Below are 26,365 nucleotides of genomic sequence, written 5' to 3'. Positions count from 1 at the left end.
CAGTGGCCTGAGGCAATAAGCAGTCATATCAAGTGGCTTAAGATGTGGCTATGCAGAAGCCCATTCAGGTTATGGACCTACAAGAGACACCCGCTGGTGAATGAGACTAGATAACACAATGGCCTCACTTAAAACACATGGAAGAAGAAGGAACTCAGATTGCTAGCCACCCTACCAACTATTACCTTGAGAAGAAAAGACAATGGTACACATAAAAAGGGAAAACTATGCTCCTCAGAAAGCAAGCAAAACATCTACTAGGCCAAATGCACAGATGGACTCATTTGAGAGATACGTGCATCCAAACAGTCAAGAAATCTAAGATATATAATGGATCTCAGTTTTTTTGGCCAAAGAGATAGAACAGTGTATAGTATTTTAGCAAGTAAATGTTTATGTGGCCTAGAGTAAAAAGGGCAAAATGCCTAGGGGAGAACAGCTTAGAGTATGTTGAAAGGCCAATTTTGCAGAAGTTAAGCCAGAAAAATGTAGATACCCTCTAATATTTGTAGACACTATAGATGGTTTAGGGCTTTCACCACCAAGCAAGGAACAGCTACTGTGGTAACCAAGAAGATATTAGAAGAAATATTCCTGAGGTTTCAAGTGCCCAAGGTAATTGGATCAGATAATGTTTTTGTTTGTTTGTTTGTTTTTAAAGTAAGTCAGGGATTGTCAGAGATATTGGGGACTAATTGGAAGCTCCATTGTTTGTACTGTCCCCAGAATGCAGGGCAGGTAGAGAGAAAGAACCCTAAAAAATGACTTTAACTAAATTGCTCTTGGAAACTGGTGCTGGCTGAGTGGTAGTGTTCTTTGTCCTGGCCCTGTTCTGGGCCCAGAGCATCCCTCCTGTGTGAGACTCTCACTCCCTTGATCCTGGCTCTTCACTCACCCCCTAGAAATGACTTTTCAGGCTGATAAGAATCTTATGGTTCAATTGTAAGCTTTCCAGATCAGCCACCAGATACTGTGGCCTACACTTAGTGACATGTATAATGCAGGTACCCCAGAGGTTCCACAAGAGTGAGTGAAGTGAAAAGGGACATTCCTGGTGCTGTTGACCATCCTGACCTCCATTGAAGTAGATAGAGTAACTGCTGGACTTCACATAACTCAGACCAGCACCTGCACCTGATGCCAACTGGAGAGCAGCCAGATACCTGAGCAACACCCCCTCAAGCTCAAGATCACCTGCCATTCTGCAAGGCCAAAGAAACAATTAAATGGCTATAGTGTATCTTCCTTCCCATGCTTAGCCTCAGCACCCTCCATAACCCAATCAAAGTAACTTGGCAAGTACTCTCAGCCACTGGAAATGTGGCTTGGTCCACTACAGTGGAAGGCTACCTTGTGCCTGGCAGCTGGACCTTGTCTTTGATCTCTGTATGTTAGCAGCAGGCCTTGACTCCTGGGATATGCCCACCCTAGAGACACTGAGATGGAGATTACCCAAATTTGGGGGACAACAGACTTTTGAATATAAACCGTGTCCCAGAAGCAGCTTTAGAGGGTGGGGCTTAGGGTGTGTACACCCAAAGTTGATGAGTATCTTGCAAAAAACCCCAAACATGTATGCACCCAATATGAGAAAAGCAGGCAGCATCAGGCCCATGAGTGTATGTGTGTATAGAGACAGCTACTTTTTCTGTGCTACCTAAGGGTGTAGAAAATTGAGTACATACTGGTGACCATTCAGGGAGAAGATAGTTAAAGATTCAATGGCAACGGTACTGAGGGATCTAGCCGAGAGAGGAGGGAGAGAGGGAGAGGGAGAGGGAGAGGGAGAGGGAGAGGGAGAGGGAGAGGGAGAGGGAGAGGGAGAGGGAGAGGGAGAGGGAGAGGGAGAGGGAGAGGGAGAGGGAGAGGGAGCAAGTTCAGAGTTGGTTTGAGTCCTGGTTTAATTCCTCCCCATGGTTTACCTCCTTGGTTTCTGCTTTACTAGTTCCCCTGGTAATCATGCTTTTGTTTCTGACATTTGGACCTATTATCTTAAATAGACTAGTTGCCTTTATTAGAGAGCACATTAGCACAGTGCAAATTATGATGTTGCAACCAGGCTCTCAGACAAAGTGAAAAGTCATTTTAAGGTTGAAATAATCACAAGAAAAAGGAGGGAATGTGAGACCATAGTGACAAATTCACCAACACAACCAAGGGATCAGAAAGGGTGAATTAGAAAAACATAATTACACAGTTTTTCAGGCTGTTCCTAATAACAGGGAGAAAGTTAAATTTTTTTTCCAGAGAAAAGACACAGAATGTACTGATTAGTAACTAGCTGTGTCCTTCACAGCCCTAGATAAACATAGCTCTCATGAAATAATTGCCTGAGTGAGTGTGGCCAATAAGTTTAAAGGCTAAACAAAGTGTCCAACTAAGTTTAGACAAGTTTTCCTGTTGCTAAAGTCTGCCTATGCAATAAAAAGTTTGTGCTTCAGAAATTCAGGGTTCTTCCTCATGTGAAAGTGAAGTGACCCCAATGCATCAGAGTAAAATTTCTCTTGTAGTTTTCAATGATCTCTCATAACCACGTGATTCTCTTGGATGGTCTCCGGTATACTAAGGCTTTGCTAGCTAGACTTTTGCAAAATAATTTCAACAACATTAAGCAAGGAATATCAGGCATCTTCAACTACTTTTCAGTAGGTTGTCCTCCAATTTTGGATTGTAGTTCACTCCAGATATAGTCAAGTTGACAGCCAAGAATTCCCATTACCATGTACATCCTTAAATTCTTTTAATAATGAAAACAAAGTCACCAAGAATAAAACTCAATGTGAGCAGCTTTAAAGTTCTGGGATAGCAATACATATGTGAGAAACAACAAAAGTTCTGAGTTGAAGTTGTTCTAATGGAGTCCTTAGGAGTAGTCTTCAGCAGCTGCTCATCAGCATCTATTTCCATTCTTAGCTTTTAGAACAAACATGATGGTAGATATTTAGGCTCCAATATGGTAGAGGATGACTGGATAATTAGTTTACTATGTACCAATTTTCTTAGTGCTATATTGACCCTGATACCGCTCTTCTCCTAGCACTCCTGTCCTGTGTGAATAAAATGCCCATATCATCAAAGTGACATGTATTATTGCAGTCTAGCTCCTGAATCATGAAATCTTCTGAGTCTATTCTTCATGACCACAGAAAGGTCAAAGCAGAAACCATCATTTTTACAAACCATATGAAATGTCTAAATTTTATCACATAATCTAGATTGAACTTTCCTTTGTACCTTTTGTCTTTCTATTATTGAAATTACCTCAAATAGGAGCTTTGAGCCAATACACCATATCCTACCCCTGAACCTATGGTCATCACATCTCCTGGGGTATATTGGACACCTCTATGAATTATGGAGTGAAAAATTCTATGAAATGAACAGACTTTATGAGAAGTCAGGATGTCTCAAAGCATATCATGAGATTCTTGAGGAGCCTCTATATGTGTGATAAACAGTATAACCTTTCTACTGATCCTGCCCCTCCTATGTTACTCCATTGACTAATATCCATCTGGTATTTCAAATATGCTAGGTAGAATATTTTAACCTTGGTTCCCAATTCCTCTTTGGAAGATTTAGTGGTACAGCATTATCAGAGGAAGTATGTCACAGATAATGAACTTTGAGAATAAATGTTTTTTATACTTCAATGTTGCTCAATCTGGTGCATGCTTTCTTCTTAGTAATGTTAGAACTCAGCTGCCTATATTGGCTGCCACTACTCTCAGCATGATGCACTCATGAGAACTTGAAATAGTAAGGGGACAAATAAAACCTTTGATCTACAACTATTTTAGTCATGGAGTTTTGTCATAGTAATAAAAGTTTAACTAATATATCTCTATCCCTTCTAACTTTTATTCAGGCATTTTGCTTCTTGTACATGTAAATGACGGTGGCAGCAATTACCAGCAGTAGTTTGAGTCTAAGAAGCACAGATAAAAGTATTTTAGAAATACCTGATGTTTTCAGTTCTGTAAATCAAGGAATAGGAAAAACCATTAGAAAAATTACATCTGTGATCTATTCTTTGCCCACTGGTTGTTTCCTAATCTTAACAAAGCTCTGCAGAGTTTAATTATGTCCTATTAAATGCAGTAGTTCAACTTAGGAGACATGGTAAAGTGGTTGTCTACATATAGAAAAATGAAATTACATGTATATTTATCATCCTGCACAAAACTCAAGTCCAAGTGGACCAATGACCTCAACATAAAGCTGGATACAGTAACTCTCATAGAAAAGAAACTGGAAAATTCCCTTGAACACATAGGTTCTGGAGGCAGTTTCCTGAACAGAACACAAATGGCTCAGGCTATAGACCAACAATTGATAAATGGGATCTCATGAAATTGCAAAGCTTCTGTAAGAAATAAGAAACTGTCAATAGGACCAAACATCAGCCTAAATATAGGAAAAGGATCTTCAACAACCTTACATCTGATAGATGAATAATATTCAAAACTTTATAAAGATCTCAAGAAGATAGTCACTAACAAACCAAATAATGTAATTAAAAAATCATTAATAGAGCTAAACAGAGAACTCTCAACAGAGGAATGGTCAAGAAACACTTTGTAATGTTCAAAATCTTTAAAAAAATAAGAGAAATATAAATCAAAACAACTCTGAAGTTCCATCTTATACCCATCAGAATAGCTAAGAAAAATCTCAAGACATAGCACATGCTGGCAAGGATGGGGAGAAAGAACACTTTTTAATTGCTGGTGTGAGTGAAAATTTATACAATCACTTTCAAAATCCATTTGGTGGCCTTTCAAAAACAGGCAATAATTTTACCTCAAGACCCAGCTATACCACTCCTGGGAACATGTGCAAAAGATGATCTAACATCCCACAAAGACACTTGATCAACTATGTTCATAGCAAATTATAGTTGTCCCTCAACTGAAGAATGGAATATATGTATATATGTATATATGTATATATGTGTATATGTGTGTATGTGTGTATGTGTGTATGTGTGTATGTGTGTATGTGTGTATGTGTGTATATGTGTATATGTGTATATGTGTATATGATGTATATATGATGTATATATGATGTATATATGATGTATATATGATGTATACATGATGTATATATGTATATATGTATATATGTATATATGTATATACATATGTATATACATATGTATATACACATACATATATATACATATATATATATGTATGTGTATATATATATATATATATACATATATACATATATACATATATACATATATACATCATGTACATATACATGATGTATATATGTACATATATACATATATACATATATATACATATATATATATATATGTATATATATATATATATATATATATATATATATATATACATATACATATATATACATATATATATATATATGTATATATATGTATGTATCTGCAACTGACTGGCATGAGCAGGTGATAAGATCTTTATCATGAGACAGAGACCTGAAAGAAGAGAAATATCTGAGAATCAATGGAGTAGGCCTTATCTATGATTCACTACATTGTGGTTGCGGGACCTGAAGAGGCCACCATCTGTAGCCAGACACTAACCCCAGTAGAGTGATAGAAGCACTAACACTTCAAAAATATCCAATCCAAAACTTTTTTCTGTCTCCAAAAAAACACAGAAACTGGGATGGAAGAGAGACTGAGGGAATGGCTGTCCAGCAAGCCTTCCAGGTTAAGACCCATCCCATGAGCAAGCACCAATGTCTAACCCTACTAATGATACTGTTGTGTTTGAAGACAGGAGCATGTTGTCTTCTGAGAAGTTCTTCTCAGCATCTGACTCAGACAGATACAGACACCCACATATGATGGAGTTTGGGGATTCTTATGGACTAATAATAGGAAATATTGTAGGGCCTGCTTGGGATGGAAACTACACAAAAGAACAATAGAGTCCAGTAACCTGGACCCTTGGGGCTCTTAGGGTCTAAACCACCAACCAAAGAACATATAGTGCTGGACTTAGGCCTCCTGCACATAAATAGTAGATGTTGCAGCTTGGCTTTATGTGGGTCCGTAACTACTGCAACAGAGACTATACCAAAAGCTGTTGCCTGAATATAGGATAGGTTCTTCTAGCTGGGTTGCTTTGTATGGCCACAGTGAGAAAGGGATGACATGGTATCTTATGGACTCTGTGACATTGTGATAGAGGACTACCAGGGGCCCCAACCAGTTAGAGGAGAAAGAGATGGGGGAAGACAGAAGGATTGTGAGAGGAAGTGACTGTGAGGGGGCAACAAATGGGATGTAAAGTGAATAAGTAAAAAATGAAATATAAAAAGATTTCAAACTTATAGCACCATATTTTATTAACAAAATTTTACACAAAGTAAAATGAACCTTCAAACTGAATGTTTTACAAGGAAGGTTGGATCTTCAGAACTTGAATGAATTCTGGCATGTTGCAGATACAGAGCAAATTACTTTCTATCATATTTATACCTCTTAATAGCCATATATTATCTTCCTTTGTCCCTGACCATACTGCTTTGTAATAGTTTAGGTAATTCATCTGAAATGTACATGCAAAAGTTTTTCTTTGGAAAGTATTAACTTAGCAGATTACTAGTTTCAACCAACCCAGATACTTAGGGCTTAAGTCTCTCTACCAGATTTCTCTGCTATGTGGTAACTCACCTCTTTCAAGTTTTCACCAATTAATTTAAAAAGAGTCTTGATTAATGCCTTTCTTTCTTCTATTACTACACAAAAGTTATAAATTGCTTTCACAGGGCATTTCAAATTTCATAACATTTATTCCTGCTGGCCTCTTTATGAAACAGTCTAAGGTAAATGTTTCTAGATTTACAATTATTTTAAGCCAGAAAATTACACATATAACAGAATTGCCACAGAAATGAAACCCTTCCTCATTCCTCTAGTTGTTCTTCCCTTTCTTTCCTTCCCCTCTCTCTCTCTCTCTCTCTCTCTCTCTCTCTCTCTCTCTCTCTCTCTCTCTCTCTCTCTCTCTCTCTCTCTCTCTTTCTCTCTGTATCCCTTATATCTAGTTTATGCCAAGAACTGAATTTAAAATTGAGTATACCATCTGCATTGCATGTCCATTTATACCTTTCAATTATACTTAGTCTGAAGTAAAAATTAGAGATCGCCCTATATCAATGAAGTCAGATTTGGTTCCTTTTCAAATTATTAATCTCAAGGGGAATATCGATGCAATCCCATTGATCAGACAAATAATCTCTAATCAAAAAATCACACATAGTACTGGTCTGTTGGAAGGAAGACAGTATGTCCTGTAGATATCTTGTGCTGTGGTTATTATGTGAAACAAGCTGCATTAGACAATTATACACAATTGTATTTGTATATGTATGATTTCTTATTAAATGACCAGCCAGAGAGAAAGATAAACAAGTACTTTTTGAAGTCAATCTATCTAAATTTCACCACAACTAATGTCCCTACAGGTTTGAGGGAGTATAGCCAGTCACAATTCATTAGGAGTTTCTGGATGATCTGATACTGCCAATATTTTAGTAACCAAACCTTCAGTAAGACTAAGATCAGAGTTTATGTGGGTGGAGAAGTTAGACATGCTAAAGTCAAAGTTTATCTGACACTCAACAAATGATTAACTAAATCTTGATCTTTAACTAAAATACATCAGTATCCCTTTTCACAGAATTCTAGTCCATTTGAGCATGACTTGGACAGGCCTTGCCCCACTCCCTTATTTCCTTTACCTTTCTAAAATCCATTAGATTGCATTCCTAAAGCTAATTACCAAGGACTCTTTTGTATTTAGCCACTTCCTTCTCCTGAGGCTGATTACCAAGGTCCAGCAATAAAAACATTGAAGTCTAGCAACCAAACCTCCCTTTTTGGCTCACACAGTTAATATTCCCAATTAAAATTATACACTCCACAATAACACAGGATTTCCAATTTTACCTATATTAATTGCCATTTTCCTATATGTCTCATCTGTCACCTCTCTATCCAGAGGCAGTCCTTTCTTATCTGGGAGAAAGTCTCCTCTCTTCTTTAATTTGTTTTCTCTATTATCCTCTACCTACTGTCTTCGTCTTTTATTCAATGATGTCTATCCCTCTGGGGAAATAAATTTTTGTTGGGCTGATAGGTAGGTTTTGATGGGGTCCTGAGCTGATGATATTCCTAATACCCTTCCATAAAAACTGGATTGAAAACCTCAGCCTATGAGAAACACTTAAAGAAATGTTCAAAGTTCTTAGTCATCAGGAAAATGCAAGTCAAAATGACCCTGAGGTTCCATTTTACACCAATCAGATTATCTAAGATGAAAAACTCAGGTGACAGCACATGCTGGCAAGAATGTGGACAAAGAATGTGGAGTCCTCCATTTCTGGTGGGATTGCAAACTAGTACAACTCTTGAAATCCATCTTGATGTTCCTCAGAAAATTGCAAGTAGATCTACCTGAAGACACCGCTCTACCACTCCTGAGCTTATACCTAAAGATGCCCTAATATTTCACAGGGATGAGTGTATGATTATCTTCATAGCAGCCTTATTTGTGATAGCCAGAAAGGGGAAACAACCCAGACGTCCCACAATGGCAGAATGCAAAGAGAAAATGCGGTTCATTTATACAACAGAATACTATTCAGATATTAAGAATGAAGACATAGTTTTGCAAGAAAATGGATACAACTAGAAAATAACATTCTGAGTGAGGTAACTCAGACACAAAATATCATGTACTCACTAATAAGTGTATATTAGTCAAAAAAGTACAGAATACCAAAGATACTAATGGCAAAACTCAAGAAGGTTAACAAGCTGAAGGGTCCAAGTGAGGATGCCTGAACCCCACTGGGAGGGAGAAGAAAGAAATCACAGGGGCAGAGTGAGAGAGACCTGGGTTGGAAAGGAGACTAGGAGAGGAAAAGGTAATATGGCGATGTATGGGAAGGACAGGAGTGAAACCCTGAAGGCAAGAAGAAAAAATGAAAACAGAAATCTTCAGTAGTTAGGAAGTGTGGGACCCTTTAGAATGTGCTACAGACCTGGGAGGTGAAAGATTCTAAGTACTAAAAAGGAGGAAACTTAGATGAAATGCCCAGAAATGGGGAGAGTGAACATGTAGAGCCCAACTCCCGTAGAAAGTGAGGGGATACAGTTGCCATCCCACAGTCAATATCTCTGAGACATAATTGTTCTTGTCTAAAAGAACTGCAATAAGAAAAATGGAGGATAAACTGAGTAAAAGGAGGACCAGTGACAGGTCCAAATTGAGATCCAGTTTCACATGAAGCTCTAAGACTTTTTACTGTTATTGATGTTTTGGTGTGCTTAGAGATTGGATCCTAGCATTGTTGCCCACTGGGAGGCCCAACAAGCAGATGAAAAATTCAGATGCAGATACCAAAGAATAAAATTTGGGGACCCCTGTGGTTGAGTTAGGAAAAGGCTGGAAGAATCTGAGGAGGAGGGTGATCCCATATGAAGATCAGCATTCTCAACTAACCTGGACCTCCAAGATATCTGATACTGAGCCACCAATCAGGCAGAATACACTAGATGATATGAGGTCCCTGACACATATACAGAGGACTGCCTGGTCTGGACTCACTGAGAAAAAAATGAACCTAACCCTAGGAAGACTTGAAGCCTCAGGGAGTGGGGAGGTCTGATGGAGTGTAGATGGTTGGGGACATCCTCTAGGAGACTGAGGAAGAAGAGTGGAATGAGGAACTTTTGAAGGGTGTACCAGGAGGGGGGTAACAACTGGACAGTAAAAACAGATTTAATAATAGAAAAACTCTCAGCCTAAAAAGATCAAAATGAAGGTGGAATCTCATAACTATGTATATGCAAAGAAATCTTCCTTCCTGGTGCCCTTGTTACTAGTTTGGGGATCACACGCTTATTCTTTTTTGCATTTGTGTGCACAAAAAGCCAATCAGAAACAATAATATGTATCTCTGATTTGTTCCTGGAACTACCATGAAAATCACACCTAAGGAGCAGCATATTTTATACTCTGACATCCTGCTTTTTCTTCGTGATCCTTTCACCAAGTTCCACAGTATTTTTAACAGTATAATTACTTCCTCCAGAAGCGCTAATTATATAGAGCAGATGACCATAAAATGGGAGAAACACAGAGCTCTTATTATTTTCTGTATCATTGACATTGATTTCTGAGTAAAGGGAAGACAGTTCTGTTCCCAGAAGTTGCTCTAATGCAAACACATGCAATATAGGAAAAATTTGCCTTGACATTAGAGTTGAAGAGTACTCTTTCTTGTTTGGATGTTAGGGACCTTGGATCTACTTACTGAAAGGTGTCTATAGCAGAATACTTGGATTTAGGAGGTTGTATAGAGCAGGATGAACTTTGCTGTTCTGAAGCATGAAAAGTTCTCATGTCTCAGCTTGATGTCCTCACAGGTCTGTTAAGGGTGTAATTCCAATTACCTTCTTTCGCCTCAAATCATGTATATGATATTTCAGATATCAAGACCCATATCAGAACAACTAAAAGAAAATGGACCTGGGATTTCTCTCAGTTTTCCAAAACATTACAAAAGTCGCTAGGTGAAGAGCTGCCAACCATACACTAGTTCATGTCAATGAACCAAAAGTCTAGATAGGAAAAATGAAATGTCCAAGATCACATGACCCATTAGTATCCCACTTGCAGTGATGAAACATTTCCAACAGTTAGCATTTTCTCTAAGTATGTTGCATGACTTCATTCCTTTATTAGAGAAAGTCTATATTCTATTCTAGCAGTGACAGAGTATCCTAGCTGAAGAGCCTGTCCTTCATAAATATCAAAGAGTAGCAGTGCTGGGTAGCACATCCAGGCATTTAGATTTGGACCTCTTCTCTGAGGGCCACTGCAATTCTGATTCTCCTTATGACCCTGACACTACCATTGAAAAATATTTTCTTGTTTTCTCTTTTCTCATGGTTGTCATCATCACAAAACCATTGACCATGTCTGTCACCATCACAAATAGGAAACTGAGCATTGTACAGAGAGTCAGATTTTTCACCACAGGCCCCCTGATGCCAGACATTCATTATTTCTCTGGGTAGTCATAGCATCCTCAAAATGGGCAAAAGTACCCTCATTCTACAGAAGGAAAACTAAGGGTCAGGTTCAGTGAGTTGTCCAAAGTTTAACAGCCATGATATACTACCTGTGTTTTGGCATGCTGATGTGTTGAGAGACATACACTAGCCTTTCACTCTGAAGAATCTGTGATCATCACCATGCTATAGATTAAAATACTATGTCTAAAACAAAAACTGTCTATTATTCTCATTGTATCTCAGAGACCATTTCCTGTGACTTCACATTCATTTCAAAAAAATAAGCTACTATCCTCCACTGAAGCCACTTCCACTGCCATTGCTCTATTTCTCCCCTAAGAATCCAACTTGAGGAATTCTCTGCTAGATCCCTGCTCCAGGTAGCTCTGGGCAAAAAGAGGCCTTTGTTCTGAGGGACCTAGATTCCTGCATATTCTGATTTATTTCCTCTTCACATTTTCATATTGAAAACAATTGGCAGCTGTGTTTTGTGGTTGCTGCTCAGAGAATAAGTTACATAGGAAGGAAAGCATGTGTGTTGTTTTACTCTATAAGGCAGAGGTTGTAGTCACCACTTGCCACTTATTTACCTGTTCTCATGTGGTCCTTCTGTGAACCTCAAATTCTTCTCTAAAGAAGAGAAGTGAATTCAGTTTTATAAAACATTATTTTGAGAAATTGACATAACAAAGGTATAATATACAGCTGTTGCAATTTGTTCTCTCTTGGTCCACCAGCATTATCATTAAGAGAATCATTATAATAAATGGTATGCACATGAAGCTAGGATCACTGGAAGTTCTGGACTACATTTTACCTCAGTCACTTGCTGGTTTAGTTTTCCTATATTTTGTGTTTCCTACAACTTCATTGTCTGTGTTTATGATATGTATGACTTCATAGTGAACCTATTCTCCTTGTCCCTGTACACTGAAGGGCTGTGAGAAAATTGCTACACCACATCCAAGTGGGGAAGTGATAACATGTTTATAAAGTAATTCACTCTCAAATGCCACAGCCCTCTTATTGAGAGGGCATGTTTCTTTATGGCCAGGGTAGCAAGCAGTAGAGTAAGTCCACTATGGACTTATGTGGCTGCTAACTATAAATGACTAACTACTGTATTCATAGCCAAAAATAAAACAAATGCAATATTCATGGCCTACAACTCAAAATATGATATTTCTACATCCTGCCTTATTGTTTCTAATAGGGAACACTTTTACATACAATATGGGGTGAGAGTATTGTTGACATTTGGGTAGCTTTCTGATGATTACTGCATATTACAATCTGAGTTTGATGGAAATCTTGAAACTTTGGAGGTGGTGTGTTGGGCCTAACACGAGGTCTAATCTCCATTCCACCTTCACCCTTCAGTCACGTACACAGGTGGAGGGCACAACAGGCCCTAGAGAGATTTACATACTAATGAGGTACCTGAAGGCCAGAGGTGGAGCCATTAAACATTCCTTCCCAGCCCCTCCCCACTTTCTCCCCTCCCCTTTTAACTCAGGTCGATCCTGGGTTTAGGGGGTATGCATCTAGATCCATCCACCATCCGTGATGTGAATAAACCAGTTTTGGAAACCCAAGGGCTTCCTCGTGTGTTGGGGCTGTGCCAATATGAGGAACCGTGAGGAGCCAGGGAGAGGCTTTTAGTTAATGAGCAGCCGGGCCCAACTTCCAGCTGGAGGAACCCAGAGCATTTCCAGGCGAGGACCCACAGCATGGTGGGAGGAACCGTGGGATCCCCAGCCTTTATTTTCCCAACATATGGTGCCCAACGTGGGGCCTTGGAAGCCACACAGCCATGCAGCTACTGATACCGAGGGAAGGGTAATCCCCGAACTCTTGAAACAAGCAATCTGTTTTTTCGTCCTGTGTTTCAGTTGGAAGCCATCGCGTGGATTTAAGTAAGCCAAGGGAGCTTTTGCTACCTCCTGGCCAGAGCTACTCTCTGGTGTTGGTTCAAGGCTTCCCTGGCCTCTGATTAAATCCCGACAGCCTGCAACGGGTGTTGGCAAAGACTCTCTATCTAGACATTCTCTAAAACAACTGGTAACTAGCAGCCATTTAAAAGCCACAAGGGTGGCTGCCAGTTCTTAAATCTGCGGGAAGGCTTGGCGCTCTTGGACCATTGTGGAATCCCCCAAAGCCAATAGGCCAAGGGAACGTTCCCATTGGACAAGGCATTTCTCCTCTTTTTCTATCATAGGAAACTCCACCTCACGTATATGTTCACCTCAAGCCAGGCATATATCTTTTCTGCTAAAGACCCACAGGATAAGAATAGGCAAAAGGCAAGCCTCCTTGTTTTGGGAGGAAGTTCTTCAGATAGCACCATGCATGACAGAGGATAATATTTACAGTCCAGACTCATGGAGCAAAGTAGCTTCCCTTATCAAAAACAGAGATAAAAAACCCCCTTGTGGGTTTTGCCGATCTTAGCTGCAATTCGGCAATGTATAGGACTATCGAAAAAAGGACAGACTGAGAACAACACAGCTCCTGGGGCCCCTCAGTCAAATGAACCCAAAGATCAAGGTCCCAAAAATCACTTTGTTTCAGACCTTGAGGCCCTTACCCAACTAATAAGAGAGATAAAATCCATATACCCACCCCTCCCCCCTTATGCCTTGGAGGAAATGAAACCATGTGCTCCTCTTGTCCCTCCCTCCCCCATTCAAAGGCAAGGCTCCATTAAAATACCAAAGGAGCTTTCCCCTGCCTCCCCACTTACCTCCCAACCAAAGAGAAATAAGTCCCCTCCCCCTCCTCTTAGCCACAAAAGTAGCAGTCCTTCAAAATCTGTAGATAAAACCCAAACTGCTCGAACATTCCCAGTTAATATCCACGCCACTCAAGCTAAACCACTTAAATGGTACCCAGTCCAAGCCTCCGACCTAAAAGAACTCAGGCAGGCAGTGAAGGAAGATGGCATTCACGCACCATGGACAAAATCCCTCCTACAGAGCCATATTGTCAACTTAAACACCCCCCAAGATTGGAGAGATATTTTCCGTTCTTCCCTTCCTGATCCAATGTTTCTAGAATGGGAGGCCTACTATCATGATGAGTGTCTTCAGCAAGTCAGGCAAAACCAGGGAAGGGAGGATGACACTCCATGGGGTTTTAAAGAACTCTTTGGCCAGGAAGATTTCTCTACTGGGGCACAACAGGCAGTCAGCCAACAGGCTACTATGACCAGGTCCGCCTCTGTGCCATTCAAGCCTGGAATACGCTTACTCCACCTTCAGGGTCACAAGACCCTGCCCACTCCCTGCTCTCCCTTCATCAGAAGCCTGGAGAACTCCTATCTGATTTTATCCTCAGAACTAAAATGAGCTTAGAAAGAAAAATCTCCAACCCCACAGCTAGGGACCTTCTTCTTAAAATCATTGTTTGGGAAGGCATGACTTCTGAGTCTAGGCTAGCTTGCCAGGGTCTCTGGGAGGAGCATCACGATAGGTGGATTGTAGCAACCAGAGAAATAGGAACCCCATCAAATCAGGTCGCATCCATAGCTCAGGCATTTGTGGCAGCAATAAAAACAGAAAAAATCTGCCTCAAATGTGGGGAGACAAGACATTGGAAGGATGAATGCCCTACAACCTGCCATCTTCCAGGCCGGGAGACCCAGTGAGACCTCGAGCTCGCACGTCCCCGGCCCTCTAGCTGCCGCCCACCACTGCTCAAGCTGGCCGAGAGCGAGCTGGCCGCCTCGACCGCCATTGAGTTAACCGCTGCCAACCACCACTGAGGTGCCTGGAGAGAGCGAGAGGATAGGCGGCATGAGCGAGGCGGGTGAGGCCACCCCTAGCGGCACCATGCTCTCGCAGGCCTCGGACTAAGCACCTGCCACGGCACCCCCGGGCCCCGCCCCTAAGAGCCCGGTGGCCAGCGGCGTGCCCCAGGGCCCAGCGCCCGCCAAGCTCCTCGTGGGGAGCCCCAGCAGAGACGCAGCCCCCAGACCTGCCCCGGCCTCATCAGCTTCCATGGGCAGGGAGGACGTGGAGAAGAAAGTTCTCGCCACCAAAGTCCTTGGCACTGTCAAATGGTTCAACGTCAGAAATGGATATGGATTTATAAACTGAAATGACATCAAAGAAGATGTGTTTGTACACCAGACTGCCATCAAGAAGAATAATCCAGGCAAGTATCTGCGCAGTGTGGGGGAGGGAGAAATTGTAGAGTTTGATGTGGTTGCAGGAAAAGGGGGTCCTAAAGCAACAAATGTGACTGGCCCAGATGGAGTTCCAGTAGAAGGGAGCTGCTATGCTGCTGATCGTCACCGATATGGCAGGCGCCGTGGACCTCCCCATAATGCTGGTAATATTAGACAGATGAAAGCTAGAGTCCCCGAGGGAACACAACTCCTGGTTCATCGGAATCCAACCTACCTCCCGAGGTTCCGCAGGGGACCTGCTCACCCACGCATGAGCCCATATCGTTCCCTACAGGTGGTAGAGGACACGGAAAGAGCCAGCTTCAAGAGTGTCCCCCCCCCCCAGTTGTTGCCCACAGAAAACCTCTCCATGAAACTCCAAGACAGTATACCCACAGATCCAACAGAGTCCAGCCATCCTCTGGAACCTGCCTGAGATGCCAAGCTGCTTTCTCCCAGTCACCTCATCTGACTGCAGACTCCAGAGACACGCTGAGATCCAGTGACAGCGCCACCTCCTGGAACCAGCCAAGCTGCCTTCTTCCAGCCATCTCATCTGACTGAAGACCCCAGAGCATGCTGAGATCCAGAGACTGACACCTGACTCCAGAGATGCACGCCAGAACCCAGAGATGCTCACTACAGAAGACAGATCCAGACCTTCCAGCTGCAGATGGACTCTTTTGCCAAAGTCACATAGCTAAAGTTACACTTTAGTGAGGGAAACATAATGTCTATTTAAATTAATCAGATATTATTACCCTCAAACTGTACCACCTGTGTTCAATTGTTTCAATTATCCATTGCCTTTCTAACACCCATTCCCAACTCCCCTCACCCTTTGTCTTAATTGTGCCACACCCTATGGCCTTCATAGTGTTTTATTTTGACCACCTCATCCAAAATTTTCACTAAAAAACAGTGAGATGTTGGGCCGTGAAGACATGGTTTAGACATAGCCTGGTTGAACGAGCTTTGAACCCTGAAGACCCTTTAAGGGATGGTAAACTGTTCAGCTCTGTTCCTAGGCCCCCTTGATAGAGTGCTGTGTTTGAGATAGCCGGGGGACCCAACAGGACATTGCTTGTCAGGGACAACACATTATCTCCCAGTGCTCCCAGATTCCAGACTACTTCCATGTGGTCCACATCTCTCATTAACATAGAGTTGCCCCTCCTTTTATGAAAGAAAAGAGGGTGGGATGTTGGGCCTAACACTAGGTCTAATCTCCATTCCACCTTCACCCTTCAGTCAAGTACACAGGTGGAGGGCACAACAGGCCCTAGAGAGATTTACATACTAATGAGGTACCTGAAGGCCAGAGGTGGAGCCATTAAACATTCCTTCCCAGCCCCCAGCCCCTCTCCCCTTTCTCCCCTCCCCTTTTAACTCAGGTCGATCCTGGGTTTAGGGGGTATGCATCCAGATCCATCCACCATCCTTGATGTGAATAAAACAGTTTTGGAAACCCAAGGGCTTCCTCGTGTGTTGGGGCTGTGCCAATATGAGGAACCGTGAGGAGCCAGGGAGAGGCTTTTAGTTAATGAGCAGCCGGGCCCAACTTCCAGCTGGAGGAACCCAGAGTGTTCCTAGGCAAGGACCCACAGCATGGTGGGAGGAACCGTGGGATCCCCAGCCTTTTTTTCCCAACAGTGGTGATAAATAAAAAAAGGAGGATGAATTCATGAATTCTGATTCAACATCTCTTGTGAATTAGGCACCTAAGTGGAGATAGTACCTCTTGTGAAGACAACAAGGAGGTAGCCAGGAATGAGAGGTAGATTCCATGACAGATCTCAACACTAACTGGATGTGTGTTCATGGACAGGGCACTGGCATACAAGTCTCACTTCTCTAACAGGAATGGGCTGGATAATGCAACTGACTATTCTTCATGCTTTAAAATTCTTAAAATCAAGGTCTACATAGATGTCATGCTTCTGTGAGAAAATTCAAAGTGAGCATATCAGTGCCTCGGTTGGTGATGGAACATGATCCACATGGAACATCTCTCCAGGTAGAGAGTTAACATTGTCTCAAACCTTCAGTGGCTGTGAGAAAAGGTCTCTGATATAAAATGCTCTCTGACAATCCCAAATCTAGCCTAGCTTGCTGCCAAAACCCAAATCAGAGATGAGAGATTCCACAGGGAATATGGGTATCTCTGGAATTTTCAGTGTGCTGTGAATGAAGAGAAAATGAGAAAATACACCCTTCCCTGGTTCTAAGATTTTCTGCTTTGATGTACTTTCTTTCTTGGGAGGGAGGAGAAATACATCTTGGGTAAAATCCTTCTGTTTGGCAGCTCTTCCTTCCACTTTATTAATATCTAGAGTTGGACCTGGCATATCTATGCCCCAGGTTGTTTGGACAGAAAGAGAAGACTTAATATGGTAAGAACTTAAACTATGGAGTCAGTAGGCTTGGACTAAGGTATTCATGTGTCTCATGGTCCTTCTGCAGCTACTAATTTGAGATAAACTGAAAACTATAAGTTCAGTGGGGTACACAGACAAATGTATGAAATTACAACCATTTCCCTGAAGAGAAAACCTCTAACACATATCATGTCCTCCCTTCTTCTCAACTTCCTTGGTCCAGAGATGGGGTGAAGTGAACCAATGTGTATTAGGGTCCCTCTACATGTGTTTCCTCCTTGTTGTTCACTGAGTATTGGACACTATTTGGACCTGTAGAAGAAATCATGGATAAAAAGAAAAATGTAGTACTCACCAAATACAAACAACTCAGTGCCGCCTCCAGACTGAATCTCAATGTCAGGGTCTAATGTTCCTCTCTGGAACTTCACACAGTAGTAGGTATCCGAATCAGCAAGAGTGACATTACTAATGCGTATTGAAAAGTCTCGGTTGTCTCTCTTTATAGTATCAGAAACACGTGTTACTCTGGGGAAGTATTCTCCAGTGAAAGAATATACCAAGTGTCGACTCTGTCCTGAACTCCTGAACCACCTGATGGGCCCCACAGGGGCCAGAGTTGTCACTGTGCAATTCAGAGTGGCTGACCCTCCAGCACCAACAGAAACTGATTTCTTGGGCTGGATCACCTTCAGCTCTTCCATGGCTGCTCCTGCAGAAAACATCAGTTAGTGCTCATCTTGATTGAAGGCCACAGGCTTCTCAAGTTTGTGATAAAAGAAAAAATCTTTAACTCAGTAGAGCTCAGCATGTACATGAGTACTGTTCCTCTAACTTGGGCATTTTAATACAAGAATATAGTACAGAAAAGGAAATGGAGAATGGATAAAGAAATTGTGATACATCTACACAATTGAATACTGCAGAGCTATGAAAAACAAAATCATCATGAATTTTGCAGGTCTTTCATTCAGAAAATTGTCTCCAATTCATTCATGAAGGTTTTTTCCAAATTAATGATGATTTAACACACATCCCGTGAGAAAGCATCATTCCCTAACACTATTAGTGATACTCTTTTATGCTTGCAGTCAGGCTATGTTGACCTCTGAGAGACTCCAACAAGAAGTTGACTCAAACAGTTGAACTGATAGCCAAACAGTGGTTGGAGCTTGGGTACTCTTGTGCAAAAAATAGGAAGAATGATTGTGTGCACCAAAGGGCATAGAAACTCTGCAGGAAGACCAAACAAAATCAACAAACCTTGACCCTTGTTGGTCTCAGAGTCTGAACAACCAAATATATTACACACACACACACACACAGTCTGGACTTAGGCCTGCTTGCACATATGTAGCAGATGTGCAGCTAGGTCTTCATGTGGATCCTGAACAACTGAAGTGGGAGATATCCCAAAAGCTGTTGCCTGAACATTGGCTAAGTTCTACCAGCTGGGCTGCCTTCTCTGGCCTCAGAGGAAGAAAAAGCATCTATCCTTGCAGAAACTTAAGTGACCAGGTGAGGAGGTGGGGATAGCCAGGGAGAACCCACCTGCTCAAAGGTGAAGGGAGATTACTTAAAAATGTGGGAGAGGGTGAGTCGGATGGACAAAGTGATCAGGATGTAAAGTTAATAAGTAAAAAGTAAAATAATTTTTTTAAAAAGTACTGTATGTTTGATATGAGGTGTTTTGATTATGAGGAGACTTTTTTGTATGTAGTATCCAAAGGAAATGATTTGCTGAGCAACTTCATCTTGAAAAACTAAAAAAAAAAAAAATCATAAAATCAACTTTATGAAAATGATAAAAGTCCTTAAAGAGAAAACGAATAAATGAAATGAAATGGAAGGATTTAAAAAATTATTCTGATTGAGGTAAGCTAGAATAGAAAGACAAACATAATGTGCACTCACTTATAAGTGGATGCTAGCAGTAAAATAATTTATAATCATGCTACAATCCAAAAACCAGTTAGGCTAAGTAGAAACATGGGCTCAAGGGGAGACACATGAATCTCGGTGGGCTGGGGAAATAGAATATATAAGAGAGAACTTGTGGGAGGGATGAATAATGGAACAGGAGGGATCACATGGCAGTAATATAGACATATAAACAAACTCAATGAAAAAAACCACATGACATTTCATTTGATGTTTGGAAAGTATTTGACAAAATTCAACATCCCTTCATGATAAAAACCTTGGAAAGATCAGGTATTCAAGGCACATACACAAGCATATTAAAAGAAATATACAGAAAACCAGTAGCCAGCATCAAACTAAATGGAGAGGAACCTGAAGCAATCCCACTAAAATCAGGGACTAGACAAGGCTGCTTTCTTTCTCCTTACCTTTTCAATATAGTTCTTGAAGTTCTATCCAGAGCAATTAGACAACAACAGGAGGTCAAATTGGGTAAAAATTGGAAGGAAAGAAGTCAATATATCACTATTTGCAAATAATATGATACTATACTTAAGTGACCCCAAGAATTTCACCAGAGAACTAAACCTAATAAACAACTTTGGCAAAATGGCTGAATATAAAATTAACTCAAAGAAATCTGTAGCCTTTCTGTACTCATAGGATTAACTGGCTGAGAAAGAAATTAGGGAAATGACACCCTGCACAATAGTCACAAATAATATAAAATACCTTGGTGTGACTCTAATAAAGCAAGTGAAAGATCTGTCTGATAAGAACTACAAGTCCCTGAAGAAAGAACTTGAAGAAGATCTCAAAAGATAAAATGATCTCCCATGCTCATGGATTGTCAGGAGTAATATAGTAAAAATGACCATCTTACTGTAAACCAGCTACAGAATGAATGTAATCTCCATCAAAATTCCAACTCAATTCTTCATAGAGTTAGAAAGACCAATATGTTGGTGGTTGTTTTGCCCTATTAACAGTAACCCTTGCCTTACAGAAGCTCTGCAATTTTATGAAGTCCCATTTGTCAATTCCCGATCTTCGAGCATAAGCCATTGTTATCCTGTTTAGGAACTTTTCCCCTGTGCCCATGTGTTCAAGGCTTTTCCCCTCTTTCTCTTCTACTAGCTTCAGAGTGTCCAGTTTTATATGAAGGTCCTTGATCCACTTGGACTTGAGTTTTTTTTTACACAAACACAATTAGAAGGTGTACAATCGATGCAATTTACATTAAAAACTGTGGAAGAAACAAAATTATTTATAACTTGACAATCAAAAGACCCTTAATACATGTGCTAACACCTGTTTGAAAGCCAAATCCTGCCTCAACCTTATCTCTTGTTATCATAACATCATAGAGAACTGCAGATAATTTACATATATTTCTCTGAAAATGTCCAGAACCAGACTTCCAAATGAAGATTATTTGGGTCAAGCTTCAAGAATGGCATATACATCTTGATCATGCACTTTTTATCCTGGGAATATATTATTCCTACCCATCGTGTTAATGCTTTTCTTTAAAAACACCAACATGTTGGCAGCCAAAGTACATGGCTTGAACTTGAAAATGAACACTCAGACAGAGTTATTATATTAACAGTTGGGCAAGCCAAGAATGGGTAAGATTCTGCATGGAGCCTTAAGACAGAAGTGCATTGCTTTGAATAATGCATATTTCATGGGTAAGAAAGGCATTCTTCTCAGAATGACCTAAGACAGTCTCAGTACTGTTAATGAAATAAAAAAGGGGAGAGGCAGAGAGCCTTTGGGGCTGCTTGTCAAAAATCTGACATAGGCCAAGGACAAGGAAATGGCAGGAATATGGCATTGGCCAAGGACAAGAAAGTAGGCTTCAGGCAAGAATCTGACATTAGGCTAAAACAAAGCAGTAATTTCAGGCAAGAATCTATATTTTAGACTAGAACAAGGCAGTAGGCTTCAGAAATGAAAATGACTTCGGGCTAGGACAGGGTGATAGGCTAAGATATTTTGGTCATCCTGATAAGCTCTTAGAAACAGTGATGACAGGAGTGTTCACATAAATTGGTTTAATGCCTTCCTTTTTTTGACTATTTGTGTTTATTGTCTTGCTTGTTCCTTGACTATTTGCATCTATTGTATTGCTAGACCCTCAACCAAGAACTGACCTTAATACATGCATGTAATTAAAGTGGTATAAAAGCAAAAAGGAGGAGGGTAGATGAGAATAGGGGGTTTTAAGGAGGGGAAATGGGCAAAGGAGATGAAATCTATATTGCAAATAAATAAAATATACAACAAAAAATTTTAAAAAGAAATACCAATATGCAAATACATCTGAAAAAAAAACAGAATAGGAAAATATATTTTCAGCAATAAATGATCTTCAGTGGTAATCATGATCCCGGACCTTAAGCTGTATTACAAAGCAATAGTGATAAAAATTGCATGGTAATGGTACAAATACAGGGAGGTAGATCAATGGAATAGAATTGAAGGCCCAGAAATGAACACAGACACCTATGGTCACTTGATCTTTGACAAAGGAGCTAAAACTGTCCAGTGGAAAAAAAGACAGCATTTTCAACAATGGTGCTGGTTCAACTGGTAGTCAGCATGTAGAAGAATGAAAATCAATCAATTCTTGTCTCTTTGTACACAGGTCAAGTTTAAGTGGATCATGAAACTCCACATAATACCAGACACACTGAAACTGATAGAAGAGGAAGTGGAGAACAGCCTTGAACACATAGACTAAGGGAAAACCTTCTGAACAGAACAAAAAATGGCTTATGTTCTAAGATCAACAAATGGACCTCATAAAATTGCAAAGCTCTGGTGAGGGAAAAGACACTGTCAACAGTAAAAAAACAGTAACCTGGAAAAGGTCTTTTCCAGTCCTACATTTGATAGAGGGCAAATATTGAAAATAGACAATAAACTCAAGAAGCTAGACTCCAGAGAAATGAAGAACCTTATTAAAAATAGAATACAAAGCTAAACAAAAAATTCTCAACTGAGGAATATCAATGACTGAGAAGGACCTAAAGAAATGTTCAACATCCTTAGTCATCACATAAATTCAAACCAAAACAAACCTGAGATTCCACATCACACCATTCAAAATGGCTAAGGTCAAAAGCTCAGGTGAGAACAGATGCTGGTGAAGATGTGGGGAAAGAGGGACACTCCACCATTGTTTCTGGTATTGCAAGCTGGTAAAAAACACTCTTGAAATAAGTCTGGTAATTCCTCATAAAATTGGAAATAGCATTACCTGAGGACCCAGCTATACCTCTCCTAGGCATATACCCCAAGTATTCTCCAACACATAACAAGGATACATGCTACACTGTGTTCATAGCAGCCTTATTTATAAGAGCCAGAAGCTGGAAAGAACCCCGATGTCCCTCAACAAAGGAATGGATACAGAAAATGCGGTACATCTCCACAATGGAATACTACTCAGCTATTAAAAACAATGACTTCATGAAATTTCTAGGCAAATATATGGAACTAGAAAATAACATCCTGAGTGAGATAACCCAGTCACAAAAGAAAACACATATGTACCCACTGATAAGTGGATATTAGCCCAAAAGCTTGGAATACCCAAGGTACAATTCATAGACCACATAAGGCTCAAGAAGAAGGAAGACCAAAATATGGATGTTCCAGTCCTTCTTAGAAGGGAGAACAAAATTCTCACAGGAGGAAATACTGAGACAAAATGTGGAACAGGGACTGAATGAAAGGCCATCTAGACACTGCCCCTCCTGGGGAATCTATCCCATATACAGTTATCAAACCCAGATAATATTGCAAATGCAAAGAAGTGCTTGCTGACAGGAGCCTGATATAGCTGTCTCCTGAGAGGCTCTGCCAGAGCCTGACAAATACAAAGATGGATGCTCTCAGCCAACCATTGGACTGAGCACAGGATCACCAATGGAGGAGTTAGAGAAAGGATTCGAGGAGCTAAAAGGGTTTACATCCCCATAGGAAGAACAGCCATATCAACCATGCAGACTCCCCCAGAACTCCCAGGGACTAGACCACTGACCAAAGAGTACACATGGAGGGACACATGGCTCCAGCTGCATATGTAGCAGAGCATTGTTGAAGGCATAAGATAGCATTGTTAAAGGCTTGATGTCCCCAGGGTGGAAGAATGCCAGAGTGAATAAGTGGAAGTGAGTGAATGATTGGGGGAGCACCCTTATAGAAACAGGGGGCGGCAGGATGGAATAGAGGATTTTCAGATGGGAAACTGGGAAAGGAGATAACTTTTGAAATGTAAGTATATAAAATATTTGATAAAAAATGACTGCTCAGCTGCCCCAACTCCTTCTCACTCTCACTATCTCTCTTCCTCCTTCTTCCCATCTCCCAATTAAAAAAAAGAAACCATCTTCAACAAATGGTGATGGTTAAAAAAAAGTTTCTGGAAAGAGTTATTGTTAATACCCTGACCTTTATCAGACAGCTTGAATCCAAACTACAGCTGTAAACATTTCAATTAGTGTTGTTTGTGCTTTTGATTCTTTTTCTGTATTTGTGTCAATGTGACAAGATCATTAACCTGAGCTCTTGATCCATATGATATGGGAGTACTTCTCATAGTATCTTGTAAATGGTTATGTTATAATTTTAAAACATAATTTCTCAGTTGGTCTGCTGAGTAATAATGTATTTAATTGACATTGTATGATCTGCACAGAAACATGAAGCTAGGTATAGTTTAATAAGCTCTGTGTAGCTTAAGATATAGATTGGGATCTCTATATTAATATTTCTTGCTTAATTAGCTATTAATTGGTTTGGAAAGTATCTGGGATCAGCAATTCAAGTGAATTAATACTTTCTCTGACTCATTGTTTCAGACTTAAATGTTCTAAAGATTGACTATTTTCATTGGTCCCAGTTTAGGCAGAGCCTCATCATAATTATTGTGTGTGAGGAAACCTCTGCTCACTTTGGACTGGCAGAAAACACTGAGTTGCAAATATGGATATGGGCTACATGTTACATTCAAAAGCATGTTCCATTTACCTTCTTCTCTCTTAGACCTTACATTGTAAATAGTCCCTCATCTTTCAAAGTGGTACCATTATCTGTTGAAAAGGTTTTTAACACATAATATTTTAATATATTTGAGACTCAAAGCATATTTGTGCTAAACAACCTCTCAGGACCAAAGCAAATTTCTAAAAATAAAAGAATGATGTGTTGTGCTACATAGCAGAGGTTAAAATATTTAATTTGTTGTCAGTCCTGTTGCACTTTGGCCTTGAGGGAGACAGATACTTGTGGTAGAGAGACAGAAGTCAAGCAAAGCATGGCTGTAACATAGTACATAAAAAAGAACACAGCAAGGATACACAGTCTTATTCACTGTGCTATTGCTCTTCATTCTTCATGACTATTGGTATAGTCCTTGTTCAGGTAAGCTATATACTGAGCAACTTGTATTTAAATATTTAGGAACATACAGATAAGTATAAGCATGTGTGTGTGTTTGTGTGTGTGTGTGTGTGTGTGTGCATGAGAAAAAGAAAAAGAGAGAGAAACTTAAAGAAGCAAAGAGAAACCATGAATTTTGAAATGAGGAAGGAAACTATAAAAAAACTGTAAGTTTCAGAAAGTGCTAAAATCATCTGCAGAACATATCTCTTTCTGTATACTCAGGTGAAGTGAGAGTGTAATTAGGATATTTTAAAACCCAGACTTCTACAAGGTTAGATGGCACAACACCTCCAACAAAGTGGAGCCTGTGGTTTCTAACCCCAGATCTAAAGCTATGGGGTCATCCAGTGAATCTTACCCACTGAGAAAGAAGAAGAAGAAGAGAGAGAGAGAGAGAGATAGAGAGAGAGAGAGAGAGAGAGAGAGAGAGAGAGAGACTAGAGAAGAGGAGAGGAGAGGAGAGGAGAGGAGAGGAGAGGAGAGGAGAGGAGAGGAGAGGAGAGGAGAGGAGAGGAGAGGAGAGGAGAAAAAACCCAACAACACACAGGGGCTATGCAGTGTCACTAATTGTGATCTTCACAAATAGAACTAACTTAAGGTCACTAGAAAAGATCAAAAAAGAAGGGTGTGGAAACTGTTTCTATATCAAAGCTATAATCTCACATGCCAGTTCAGATAGTTATCAGAATTCTGGATCTATTATGTGACAGTGTTCTTACCTCTCCTATGACAGTTCTGGTAATTAACTGGAGTCCTTTACTTTTGATGGTAAGAGTAGATCAGACACAGGGAGATGATTCTATCCTTGATAAATGCTCACCTTTACATCCCAGCAGTAGGATCAACAGCAGGACACTGTGAGGGATGTGGGTCCAGGAATCTAGGAGACGCATGGTTTTTGTTAAGAACCCTGATGTCCTCAGAATCTGTTCTCCTGAGATCCCAGATTCTTATATGCAGATAAAGGAAGTGCTGCAGCTTACAAAGGTCATGTCAACATTGTGTGAAAACAGGAACCATCCTACTTATTTTGAAATAGATAAACAGTGTTGTATGTGGCTACAAAGAACAAGTTCTTATTTATCATTTGTTTTTAAAGGAACTCAGATGCATAGCATAATCCTTTCTCCTTCTCTTGAAACAGATCTGGATCCATGTCCTCTCAAGGATCTTGTCTTGGTAACACACTAGTTAGAATCCAGTATAAACAAATATTTCCCAGATATCTAATACCCTAAATATTGTTAATTTTTTCTGTATACTTCCCCAGTGTCACATTTCTCAGTTGGGCCCATTATAATATTTATAAGAGCAGCTCAGTGCTGGAGTAAACCAGCTGTTCTCTTGGAATGA

At 40.4% G+C, this 26,365-nt stretch overlaps 1 protein-coding gene across 2 annotated transcripts in view; it reads right to left on the bottom strand.

Moving 5' to 3' along the window:
- Nucleotides 1-25,989, bottom strand: part of LOC117718858 (tyrosine-protein phosphatase non-receptor type substrate 1-like) — a 127,329-nt gene extending 101,340 nt beyond the window's left edge. For both annotated transcript variants that reach the window (XM_034516810.2, XM_076911206.1), the window contains exons 1-2: nt 25,833-25,989; nt 17,988-18,344 (exon numbers count right to left, since the gene is read on the bottom strand). In XM_034516810.2, the coding sequence (XP_034372701.1) occupies nt 17,988-18,344; nt 25,833-25,905 (430 nt within the window). In that variant the 5' untranslated portion in view covers nt 25,906-25,989. The remainder of the gene's footprint in view (nt 1-17,987; nt 18,345-25,832) is intronic.
- Nucleotides 25,990-26,365: the final 376 nt, after the last annotated feature.

This window comes from Arvicanthis niloticus, chromosome 13 (genome assembly GCF_011762505.2).
Source record: "Arvicanthis niloticus isolate mArvNil1 chromosome 13, mArvNil1.pat.X, whole genome shotgun sequence".
Classification (NCBI taxonomy): domain Eukaryota; kingdom Metazoa; phylum Chordata; class Mammalia; order Rodentia; family Muridae; genus Arvicanthis; species Arvicanthis niloticus.
This window is presented reverse-complemented; position numbering and strand designations above follow the sequence as displayed.